The 13,033-nt window shown below is 43.1% G+C and overlaps 1 protein-coding gene across 1 annotated transcript in view; it reads right to left on the bottom strand.

Annotated features, from left to right (window-relative positions):
- Positions 1–13,033, bottom strand: part of Nploc4 (NPL4 homolog, ubiquitin recognition factor) — a 62,206-nt gene that overhangs the window by 32,173 nt on the left and 17,000 nt on the right. Inside the window, exons 4-8 of the mRNA XM_059272276.1 lie at positions 12,765–12,941; positions 10,204–10,252; positions 9,416–9,510; positions 6,808–6,931; positions 2,550–2,729 (exon numbers count right to left, since the gene is read on the bottom strand). Of these exons, the coding sequence (XP_059128259.1) occupies positions 2,550–2,729; positions 6,808–6,931; positions 9,416–9,510; positions 10,204–10,252; positions 12,765–12,941 (625 nt within the window). The remainder of the gene's footprint in view (positions 1–2,549; positions 2,730–6,807; positions 6,932–9,415; positions 9,511–10,203; positions 10,253–12,764; positions 12,942–13,033) is intronic.

Consider the following 13,033-nt stretch of genomic DNA (forward strand, 5'->3'; position numbering starts at 1 on the left):
TAAATGCAGTCCCAAGGTCATGAGTAAGTACCCTTCTAAGCCAAAACCCCAGTCACAGGGACTTAAAATGCAAAGGAGCTTTAATGGAATTCAGTCCTGTAAACCAGTCAAGTTCTAACAGAACAGCATGGATTTTATGTTTGCTGGATTTCACCAGGTAGGAAACACTACCACTTTAAGAACATAAGTCAAATACCAAGCATAGCATAAACATAAGATGCTTGCCCAATAACATGGTAGCCAGGGCTAACTTTGTATGGGTAGATGGTGTTAAGAGGTCAAGGATTTCAACCACTGGGACCCCCAACATGGAAACACTGATACTGACAGCAGCAATCAGAATGCCAGAGGTTTCTGTTCCTTCCCCCCAAAATATGTGTTTGTATAGTTGTTGGTTTTTGGGGGAGGGGTGGGGGGTGTTCTTTTGAGACAGTCTCTGGTTATGTGGTCCTGTCTAGCCTCAGAATCACTGTAGACTAGGCTGGCCTGAAAACAACAGCTGACAGCCAGGCGTTAGTGATGTACACCTTTAATCCCAGCACTTGGGGGGCAAAGGCAGGAAAATCTCAAAGTTTGAGACCAGCCTAGATCTACCAAGTAAGTTCCAGGACAGCCAGGGCTACAAGAGAAATCCTGCCTCGAAGGGGGGGGGGGGGGCTGCGACCATCTCCTGCCTCTACCCTCCCCAATGCTAGGATTAGTGGTGTTGGCTACCACATCCTGCCTTTTTTTTTTTTTTTTTTAAAGATTTATTTATTTATTATGTATACAGCATGTATGCCTGCACACCAGAAGAGGGCATCAGATCTCATTACAGATGGTTGTGAGCCACCATGTGGTTGCTGGGAATTGAACTCAGGACCTCTGGAAGAGCAGTCAGTGCTCTTAACCTCTGAGCCATCTCTCCAGCCCCCCCCTTTTTTTTTAAGACAGTTTCTCACTTTTTAATCTAGACTGGACTCAGATCACTACGCAGCATGGGCTGACTTTGAACTTCATTCGATTCTCCTGTCTTGGCCTCCCAAGTGCTTGGATCTAAGGGATGAGTATCCACACTGGGCTTCAATTATGCTTTTAATAGAACTGCTACACTATCCATGACAGAAACTTACAAAACCGAGCTAAGGCTCTGTGCTTATAAAGCAGCACTCCAATCAGTGAATACTCCACGATCCAAGGTCTGTATAAATAGGTTTCTCTGTAGGGTCTCCGTTACCATTGACCATTTCTTTGTAAACAAAGTATCATAAAAGACTTCTACAATTATCTTGGTGGTAGTGGCCCACACCTTTAATCCAAGTACTCAGGAGGCAGAGGCAGGCAGATCTCTGTGAGTTCCAGGCCAGGATGGCCTACAAAGCGAGATCCAAGACAGTCAGAATTGTTACACAGAGAAACCATGTCTTGAAAAAAAGAATAACAAAAAACAACACAAAACAAAAAAACAAAACCCTCAGAGAACAAAAAAAAAGACTTCAATTTACAAATAGCTCAATACAAATGCTAAAATGTCAAAGTGGGGTGGCACACACAAGAAATCCTTGTTACAAAGGCAGGCAGGCACATGCACTTCTGCAGAGGCCATACACTGTACTTCTAGAGGCGTGTCTGCAGACCCTGAATTGTGCCCCAGGATCAGATGGGGCCCTGGGTCAGATTATCTACAAAGCAAACTAAGTGACCTCCAGAACACTGAGGTAGAAGGAAAGTGGTTAGTGAGATTTGCCACTAACCCTGGTAACCTGAGTTTGATCCCTGGAACCCACACAGTGGAAGGAGAGAACTAACTCCAGGAGGTTTTCCTTTGACCTCCACACATGTACTGTGGCATGCACAGACACACATATATAGAAACACAAATATACTAATAAAGAGAAAAAGAGCCAGGAGTGATGGTGCCAGCCTTTAATTCCAACACTCGGGAGGCAGAAGCAGGTGGATCTCCAAGTTCGAGGCCAGCCTGGTCTCCAAAGCAAGTTCCAGGACAGCCAGGGCCGTTACACAGAGAAATCTTTTCTCAAAAAAACAAAACAAAACAAAAAAAAAAACCAAAAACAAAAAACAAAACAACAAAAAAAAAAAAAAAAAACAAACAAAAAAACCCCACAACGAATCTGTTCCTATATATCTGTTTCCTGTTGGCAGTCAAATTCTCATTTTTTTGATTCAAGGTCTCATCCTAGGCTGGCCTCCACCTCAATATGTAGCTAAGGATGATCTTAAACTTCTGATTCTCCTGCCTTCATCTCTTCAATGCTGGGATTACAGGGATATACCACCACACAGAGACTAAAGTGGTAGGGACTGAACCCTGGGCTTTGTGAATGCTAGGCATGTACTCTACCAAAGGAGCTATATCCCTACCCTGTGACATAATAAGGCTGTGATCTTTCTAGTATTGATGTGCATGTACTGTCTAATGTGTGCATGCTCAAGAGTGTATAGCAAGAGATAGAAAAGCTGTGGAAAAAGCAAAGTAAGAGAGGCCATCTAGAAAGGGTACATCCCAGCCTCAGCTTTCACACACGGTAGATCCTGCACTCATATACCTGAGGAGGCTCATAAATTGCAGCCACTTCAGCCCTGATGCCAAGGGGAATGTCCTTGTGCTCTGTGTACCGTCCGTATAAATACCCAAAATGCTGATTTCCTGTCTTTCTCCAGAAGTCAAGGAAGCGGTCAGCAACAGTGTGATTCTCAAACATGATATTGTCCACATGTCTGTATTTCTGTAGAATTAACAAACATAGGTTTAAGTGAAAAAAAAAAAACAAAAACAAAAAACCATTCCATCACAAACAATGTTATTTTTTCAAGAAAAAAAATCTAGTGAAAACATTATCTAGGTTTTTGTTTTTTATGTACAGGAGTGTTTTGCTTGTCTGCACCACCCACGTACACGGTGCCCTTGGAGGTCTAGGACTGTGGTCACAGACAAGTGTGAAATACCATGTGTGTGCTGGGAACTGAACCTGGGACCTCTGCAGCCATCGCCCCAGACCTGATTGTTTTTATTTCAGCTTGGACCCAGCCTTATCTAGTTCTTTCAACAAGGTAAACAGGCTTGGGGGTGTAGTTCAAAGACATGGCCACTGGTAGATCACTGACTTGCCTAGCATGTGCACTGGAGTTTAAGCCCCTAAAAACAACAAACAAAACCCAAATTCAAGAACCTACTCTGATCCATCGCAGCACTCAGGAGGCTGATGCAGGAGGAAGACTGCCATGAGTTTGAAGCCAACCTGGACTAAAGGAAACAGCTGAAGACTACTTCTAAAATGGGAGGAAGGAAGGCAGGGAGGCAGGGAGGGAAGGAGGGAGGGAGACAAACTGCTTTGTTCTTTAGAGATCAAGGCAACAGGGAAAGGAGGATTTCATCAATTAATAATCTGAGCAGATCTCTGAACAGATGTCTGAATCTATATTACCAGCTCCCATGTAACATGTTCTTAAAGGCAAAGTCACAACCACTCAACATTTGAAAGTCTCCAAGAAAATCCCACCTCTCAAAATAAGCAACAACAAAATAACTAAAATAAATTTAAAAGGAAAAGGGGGCCTGAAGAGATGGCTCAGTGGTTAAGAGCACTGGCTTCTCAATCAGAGGACCAGACGTTAGGTTCACAGCGCTCACAGTGACTTGTAATTGCCTGTAACTCCAGTTCTGGACTTCCAACACCCTCTTCTAGTCGCATGCACACACAATACATACATACATGCAGGCAAATACACTCATATATATAAAATAAAAAATAATAAATATTTTAAAATGCCTTTCAAAGAAAAGCCATCCTCTGCACAAGCCAACCAAATGGAATCAAAACTCTAAGCCCCACACCTGCAAGCACTAGAAACTTATCTTTCATCTATGACTCAAAGAAAGGTAGATGGTTACATCTAAAAACACCAGAGGGCTGGAGAGATGGCTCAGCAGTTAAGAGCACTTGCTGCCTTCCAGAGAACAAGCCAAGTTCTCTTCCTAGCACCCACATCGGGAAGATTAAAAACTCCCTGTAATTTTAACTCCCTCTTCTGCCCTATTCAGGTACCTGCACACATGCTACAGACACACAGTGTATGTGTAACTAATGCCAGGTGTGGTGGCACATCCCTGTAATCCCAGCACTTGGGAGGCAGAGGCAGGTAGATCCCTGAGTTCAATGCCATCCTGGTCTACAGAGCGAGTTCCTGGACAGCCAGGCCTACACAGAGAGACCTTGTAGGCGGAAGCTTCTCAGTCCCGCCCTGCCCCACAGTCTGGACAAATCTCCCCCACCCACAGTCCTGCAGCTGCTTATAAAATAATTACTCAGAGGCTTAATATTAACTACAAATTATATGGCCTATGGCTCAGGCTTCTTGCTAGCTAGTTCTTACAATTAAATTTAACCCACTCCTATTAGTCTATGTATCTCCATGTGTTGTGTGACTTTACCTGTGTTGCATTACAACTTGGCTTCTCTGGGCGGCTCTCAGCACCTTCCCCGACTCTGCACTTCTTCTCTCTGTATCTCTGCTTGAATTTCCCACCTGCCTCTAAGCTGCCTTGCCATAGGCCAAAGTAGCTTATTTATTAGCCAATGAGAGCAACATATATTCACAGTGTACAGAAAGACATCCCATAGCTGCTGTGGGATGGTCTGTATGTCAAATGTGTTGCTAATTGGTCAGTAAATAAATCACTGATTGGCCATTGGCTAGGCAGGAAGTATAGGCGGGACAAGGAGAAGAATTCTGGGAAGTGGAAGGCTGAGTCAGAGAGACACTGCCAGCCACCACCATGACAAGCCGCATGTGAAGATCCCGGTAAGCCACGAGCCATGTGGCAAGGTATAGATTTATGAAAATGGATTAATTTAAGATATAAGAACAGTTAGCAAGAAGCCTGCCACGGCCATACAGTTTGTAAGCAATATAAGCCTCTGTGTTTATTTGGTTGGGTCTGAGTGGCTGTGGGACTGGCGGATGAGAGAGATTTGTCCTGACTGTGGGCCAGGTAGGAAAACTCTAGCTACACATAGCACTTACCCTTTTCTGTCTAATCAAAAAGGAAAGTTTTTAATTTAACATAGTAAAATTATATATATATAACAAAACAGTTATCAAGCAAGAGTAACAGTTACAATATCTAGTCTACTTGTATTTGGCAAAATTAAAGAAAATATTCTATCATCTATTCTACATTGTGAGTCTAAAGTTTTATATCTAATTTACCTTTTATCATAACTAAGGAAAACTATAATTATAACTATCTAGTCTTCAATTCCATCAAAGACCCCAGAAGGATATAATATTACCTAAGCAAACAGGAAGTGCATTGAAAGCAACTTCCAAAACTCTAGAAATGACAAGAGACATCCGGCTGTTGGATAGTCATCCAAAGTTCCTATGCAACATTGGGGCACCCATCTTCAGCCTAAAGGCCTAGCGTCTCTGGCAGACTTTTTGGTGAAGCAGGAAATTTGAAGAATTGACTCGCCTATTGGCAAAATTCATCAGTTGTTTCTCCCTGTGTCCTGCAAAATGTCTGGCAGTCTCCTCTGTGAAGCAGGAACCTGAAGGGCCTTGCAAAGTTCAGTGGTCACCTTCCTATGGGTCCTGCATATCCAGTTTATATAGCGTCCTGTTAAGCAGTCGAGGCAAGAGTATTTTTTTGTCCAGTGGCTAACTTTTTTTTAAATTTTTTTTTGGTTTTTCGAGACAGGGTTTCTCTGTGTAGCTTTGCGCCTTTCCTGGGACTCACTTGGTAGCCCTGGCTGGCCTCGAACTCAACAGAGATCCGCCTGGCTCTGCCTCCCGAGTGCTGGGATTAAAGGCATGCGCCACCACCGCCCGGCCAGTGGCTAACTTTTGCCACAAAGAAAACACTCCATACATGGACTTTCTTTAATGCCCATTATCTTCTCTGAAGTAGATTGGTGCTGCCAGGAGCAGACATGTCTCAATGTCCAGAAAAGTCTAAGTTCTTAAAACATTTTAATTGCCATATTCTGTAGGTCTTTGAAGTGGTTTTGATTAGACAGAAAAGGGGAAGTGCTGTAGGATGTCTTTCTGTATGCTGTGAATATGTGCTGCTCTAATTGGTTAATAAACAAAGCTGCACTGGCCTATGGCAGGGCAGAATGGAGCCAGGCGGGAGATCCAAGACGAACAGAGGGAAAATGCAGGGTCAGGGAGACGCTGTGAGCCACCACCAGGAGAAACAAGATGTGAGAGAGCAGGTAACGCCATGGCCACATGGCAAAACATAGATGAATAGAAATGGGTTAATTTAAGATGAAAGAGCTAGCTAGCAAGAAGCCTGCCATAGGCCATATAGTCTGTAATTAATATTAAGCCTCTGAATGATTGTTTTATAAGTGGCTGCAGGACCTCAAATGGGAGAGATTCATCTGGACCTTAGGGCCAGGCAGAACCAGAGAAACTTCTGGCTACAAAACCCCATCTTGAAAACAAACAACTGGGCTGGAGAGATGGCTCAGAGGTTAAGAGCACTGACTGCTCTTCCAGAGGTCCTGAGTTCAATTCCCAGCAACCACATGGTGGCTCACAACCATCTGTAATGAGATCTGGTGCCCTCTTCTGGCCTTCAGTCATATATGCTGTATATGTAATAAATAAATCTTTAAAAAAAAAAAAAAAGAAAAAAAAGAAAACAAACAACTATAACAACAAAAAACCCACAAAACAAAAAATCATGTAACTAAAAACATAAACAAATAAATAAATGAAGCACCACAGAATCTGCCACAGAAGTGTCCATTTGTTAGGCATGAAAACAAATCTCAGGGACATAGGTAGCCTCACCTGTCTGTTCAGCGTGATGGCACTAGGTTGGCATTTGGTGCAGATACCATTTGGCCATGGGAGGTGTCCCTCACACCCTGACTTAATCTTGCAGCTGATGTTCTCCAGGGCAACAAACTTCCCCCTAAGGGAGAAGACAAGAGACTGAGTTAAACACAATAGTGGGGATTCAGGCAGGATCCAAGAAGGGTGAGTGAGACATCTTCCACCCACTGGACAGTGCACCTAGGAGGCAAGAATGCAAGACAATGCACTAAAACCACTCTAATTCAAAGTTCCCCACTTTTTACAGTGCCTCAGAGTGGGACACAAAGCTCTCTTTCTACAGAAATCCAGTTTTTGTTCTCAGCTCTTTCCCACACCCATCAAGTTCTCAAGAACACTAGTGAATACCTATTATCTAACTTGTGCCACTAAGAGAAAAGGAAGTTTATCAGTGACTGATGACATTATTAGCCCAGTATCTACTCATAGGAAAAATCTGATTAGGATACAGAACAATAATATATTCATTCTATCTGCTTTTAGCTAAAAGCAAAAAGCACTGTCTTTGGATATCAATGAGGAAGTACTGGGCCTACCACTGATAGGGAATTTCTGTAAAAGTGATGTTGATTTCTTCAATCACAGAATGCCCCCTTTAATTCCACTTTTTTCCTTTGTAATAGTTGTTTTATTACATTTTATATACATAGTGTGTGTATATGTGTATGTGCATTCACACATGTATGTACACATGGAGGTGAGAGGTCAATTTGCAACAGCTGGTTCTCTCCTTCCACCATGTGGGTCCTGGCCGGGGATTGAACTTACAACTTAGGTCATCAGACTTGATAGTAAGTGTTACCTTGTCATCTCACCAACCTCAATTTTCTTTCTTACCCTCCCCCAGCTTTATTAAGACATAAGTGACCCAAAAACTTATACACATTAAGTTGTAAAATGTGACATTTGTTTTGTAAATAAAAATTGTATGTTTTTGGTGTTCATGATAATTCAAAATATATGCTATGATGGCTAACTTGAGGTGAATTAAGACTATCTTACCTCACTGGGCAGTGGTGGCATAAGCCTTTGATTCCAGCACTCAGGAGGCAGAGGCAGGCGGATCTCTGTGAGTTCAAGGCCAGCCTGGTCTACACCATGAGTTCTAGGACAGCCAGATCTACACAGAGAAACCCTGTCTCACAAAACCAAAAAAAAAAAAAAGGATTCCTTTGCCTGATACTAAATGCTTTTTCCCAAGCCAAGGGTGCACTAGCCTCTGCCGCATAAGGTGAGCTGCTGCTCACAGGCTCTGTCCACACAGAAGAGGAACGTTCTTTGACCCAAAATGACAAGAATATGAGCAGGCACCTCCTACTGTAAATCTACCTGTTTCCAAGAACCCCACAGCCTTCCCCGCTGACAGTTAAGTGTGTGTGTGTTTCTGGTGGTGTTTTGCTCCTAGTCTAACATTTTTATTTTTTTGAAGGTTGGCTTGTTTTGTTTTTTAATTTATTTATTTTTATTTTATGTCCACTGGTGTTGGGTCCCCTGGAACTGGAGTTACAGAGAGCTGTGAGCTGCCATATGGGTGCTGGAATTGAACCCGGGTCCTCTGGAAGAACAGTCAGTGCTCTTAATTGCTGAGCCCTATCTCTAACCCGCCACTATACCCCCAGTCTAACATTTTTAAATGGTCATCTTGGCTGGATGTAGTAGCATAAGCCTTTAACCTTTAATGCCAGCACATGAGAGGCAGGAAGATCTCTGAGTTTGAGAACATCCTGGTCTACAAAGTAAGTTCTAAGATAGCCAAGGAAACACACAGAAACCCTGGCTCAAAAAAACAAAATAAATAAAATTTAAAAATAATTTTGGGTGTTAGCAGGTTGACTTGAACCAGTGCCATTTCTTACCAGTGACAGGAGTTACAAAGCTGACAGGAGGTCTGCTACTCTCTGGTCAGATGGACACAAAAGGAGCTGCACAGACACGCAGATTAAAAGAACAAATGCAGCCCAGGAGGGACAGTACACATCTGTAATCCCAGCACTCAGGAGGCCAAGGCAAGAGGATCTCAATCAAACAAACACCAGTCTTAGTTCACCTTCTGGCCACCAGCACTCAGGCAAAGAGGAGGCTGCTTGTGCCGTCCACCTGACCAAGTACGTTAACTAAAGCCCCGTGGTACCAGAATACAACCCGTAGATAAGTGTTGTGGCTTCACCTCTGTTACAGTTGTAAAAGTGAACCTGACAAACAAGCAGAGCCCTGGGGAAAGAGCAGGCAGGAGCTAAGGTTGGTGAGCTGAGATCCTTATGCGGTAGCTGTCTTTCTGAAAAGCAGAAGATGGTTCAGACTCAGGGATTCACCAGGCCATTCCACATCTACCATCAGTTGTGAGTCTGTCTGTTTCTCTGCGTACTGTGGATGTACAGCAGGACAGATGTACAGCAGGACATCTGCCAGACTCTCTCCCCTGGTTCTAGAACAGACAATATTCAAGACTACTGCTCTCTGCACTGCCTTCCTCTACTTTTGCATTTCCATGACCAGTAACTATAAACAAAACTATCAGAAATGCATGAAGAGTTTGAGTGCTAGGGCCAGAGTGGATACTTACTTGTCTGCCCCTCCAGTCAGCTTCCGGATGTAGGCATGGAAGGACATGTGCTTCACAGGAGGCTCCAAGTGGTTCAGATAGTCCTCATCAAATGGCTATTAATAATATACAGGAAATGAGTGGTCATGGGTCTGCCAGGGTACATGAAACTTCAATCTTACTGTGCAGGGAATCAGATCAGACAGCACAGAGATATGGAGGGAGGCTAAGCTAGGTCTTCACTACTTCAAGGTCAGAATCAAGTTTTTTTCTGTTACATTTTCATGGTAAAATGAACCTATTAAAGACAAAAGCTCTAAGAAAATTTTGCAAAGTCACAAAAGGCCTGAGGATACAGCTTAGTACCAAAGCCCTGAGTTCAATCCTCATTCACACACACACACACACACACACACACACACACACACACACACACACGCACGAGAAACAGACAGACAAATCAACAGCAGACATAAGCCTCAGACATGGTAAATCAAAACCATGACAAGCAGGAACCCAGAAGCCCAGCTATGTGTCAGAGAATAATTACCTAGGAAGACAACTGTACATACTCTTCATCAGCAACACAATGCCTCAGCCATTCACAATCCCCCTAGAAGGTCACTCCCATAAATAAGTCTCAGATTCTCTGTGCCACTTGTACTATTGGGAATACAAGGCCCAAGACAATAAATAGAAAAATTCTTTTAAGAGCCACAACACCCACGTTTAGGGACCAGAAAGTGCTGAGAGCTCTGTCAGCAGCCAACCACACTGCCCAGCCAAGAACTCCCTCTGCACAGACTTACCTCCAATGGGACACAATGGACACACTTCCCCAAGGGGCCATGGCGACATCTGGAGGGTGCACAGGGTCAAAGAAAAGCACAGGGACACCAAGGTTATTTTCTGTTGCTACTTCCCAAGATTTTTTTTTTTTTTTTTAGTTTTTCGAGACAGGGTTTCTCTGTGTAGCTTTGAGCCTTTTCCTGGAACTCACTTGGTGGTCCAGGCTGGCCTCGAACTCACAGAGATCCGCTTGGCTCTGCCTCCCAAGTGCTGAGATTAAAGGCCTACTTCCCAAGATTTTTGATATTTAAAATGTACATCACACTTTGGTAAAATGCTTCCCTACAAATAAAGAATTACTGTTGATGGTACACAGATAAATGTTTCCATTGTAATAGTTATTATTTATTCTGGTATGTATCAGAAAAAAACTACTACATGGGATGACACAAGCCTGTAACCCCAGCACTCAGGAGGCAGAGGCAAAAAGACTCAAGTAAGTTCAAGGCCAGTCTGACTGACAGGGCTACACAGGGAGAATCTGTCTCAAAAGAGAACGGGGTGGAGAGGAGAAGAAATGGAAAGTGAAAAACCTGCCACATTAAACCTGTGGTTTCATGAATAGTAACTGCTTAAAATGACACTAACTAAAAATAAAACAGTGCTTATCAAACACACAAGGTGATGTTCCCTCTTTAGCATAAAAGATAAAATGTTCTGAAATCACATTAAATAAAAATGTTACAGAAAAGCTGGGCAGTAGTAGTGCACACCTTTAATTTCAGCACTTGAGAAGCAGGGGCAGGCAGATCTTTGTGAGTTTGAGGCTGGCCTGATGTATAGACTGAATTCCAGGACAGCCAGAGCTGCACAGAAAAACCCTGTCTTGGAAACCCTACCCCCCAAAAAGCATGGATAGGGCAGAAACCCTAACATACCGCATAAGCAGCCCTTAGTCTGAAATGTGTACATCACGCACACTCAGTAAACACATAAGGATGCCAGGACTAGGGGTTTGGGATAGACAACATGTACAATAAATGGAGAGATGCTTAAGTGTATAAGGGCACAGTGGCATCATTAGGACAGTCAAATTGTTTGAAGTCCTGCTAAGGTTCAAATGGGGTCAGAATTCTTAGAGGAATGTGATTTTTAAAAAAACAGAAGAGCAAGACTAGCTGGGCAGTGGTGGCACAAGAGGCTCAGGAAGGAGCTGGTGGGTGCCTGCCCTGATGTGGTGGTGCATACCTTTAATGCCAGCACTCAGGAGGCAGAGGCAGGCAGATCTCTCTGAGTTCAAGGCCAGCCTGGTCTACACAGTGAATTCTTAGACAGCCAGGGCTCACAGAGAAACTCATCTTTAAAAACCAAAAAAGAAAAAAGAAAAGAGGTAGAGTCTGTATTTCCTATGTCAGTAAGAGGCAGGTGTATTTCTGAAGAGCAGAATTAACACATAGGTGAGCGCATGCTCTAAAAGATAGCTAATGGAGACATGAAAGCCCAGATCATGGTGAGTTCCCGGGAACAAACACAAATAGAAGGCATCTTAGAGGCTCCAGCCATTGCGGCTGAGCAGCATTTGTGGCTATTCCATCTTACAAAACAGTTGCTGATCTAGCATTTAGAACAGCGGTGTGCCAGTGTCAGTATCTTACCTTAGTCACAGAGTGATGCACTTCAAAAAGACGCACTACAGAGACAAACAGCCTCCACTCACATAAATCACACTGCTGAGTGTAAATCCAGATGTTTCTAACAGGTTTCCCTATTTTATTTTTTAATTTTAATTTGATTTTATGGGTATGCGTGTTCTGCCTTTATGTGTATCTGCATACATGTCTGGTGCTCTCAGAGGCCAGGCAGCTGTAAACCACCGTGTGGGTGCTGAGAATCAAACCTGGATCCTCTGCAAGAACAGCAAGCACCCTTAACTGATGAGTCATCTCTCCAGTTCTTAACTGGTTTCTTTTAAAAGAATTGCAAAAAAGTCTAAAATTAAGGAATGCACACATGCACTAGCACTTTACATAACCTGGTACAAAGTAAACATTCAAAGCAGATCTGCAAACCAGATACTCACTAGAGGCACACACTAGTACCTAGTGCCCAGGTTATTCTAACAGTATTCGCTCTTGAGAAGTCAGAGCCAGCCCTTGTATTGATAAACATTGAACCACTGGTCCTTCTACCCCTACCTCTGCTGGTGGGAGGGGACAGGTATCTAAAGGAACATCAAAATAGAACCTACCTGTCCCTAGACACCTTTCAATCTCTTAGTATTCACATACGCCTAATATTTTTTGTTTGTTGTTTCTTTTGAGTAAAATAATGTGACAATAGATGGCCACTTAGATCTTTCACCTTTACCAGATACTTACTAGCATGGAACTTTTTTAAATTTTTTTTTTTTGAGACAAGGTTCTCATAAGCTAACCAGAGCTCACTATGTAAACCACACTGACCTTGAACTTGACCAGTCCTCCTGTTTTGCCCCCAAGTGCTAAGATTACAAAAGCTCTTAAATATTTCCTTTAATGATCCATTAAGAGCTCCGCAGGCAGGAGCCTTATAGAGCACTTACAGCTGTGGGTCCCGGCTCCTATAAATCTTCCCGTCCTGCTTGCTGAGATATTGATCGATCTCATCTTCAACCACATTAGGAGCACCAAAGGCCTTTAACCCTAGTGAGGTCGATGTCTCCATTTCAGACGAAGGTCCAGCAAGACTTGAGGGAAACAGGAACAACAAATCGCCATGCCTGTTCAAAGGACAAAATATCAAATGCCATCCTTTCCTCCAAAATCAAACCACATAGTTTAGTGTGGATACATGGATCCTGATAGCTTCAAA

This window comes from Peromyscus eremicus, chromosome 8a (assembly GCF_949786415.1).
Source record: "Peromyscus eremicus chromosome 8a, PerEre_H2_v1, whole genome shotgun sequence".
Taxonomy (NCBI): Eukaryota; Metazoa; Chordata; class Mammalia; order Rodentia; family Cricetidae; genus Peromyscus; species Peromyscus eremicus.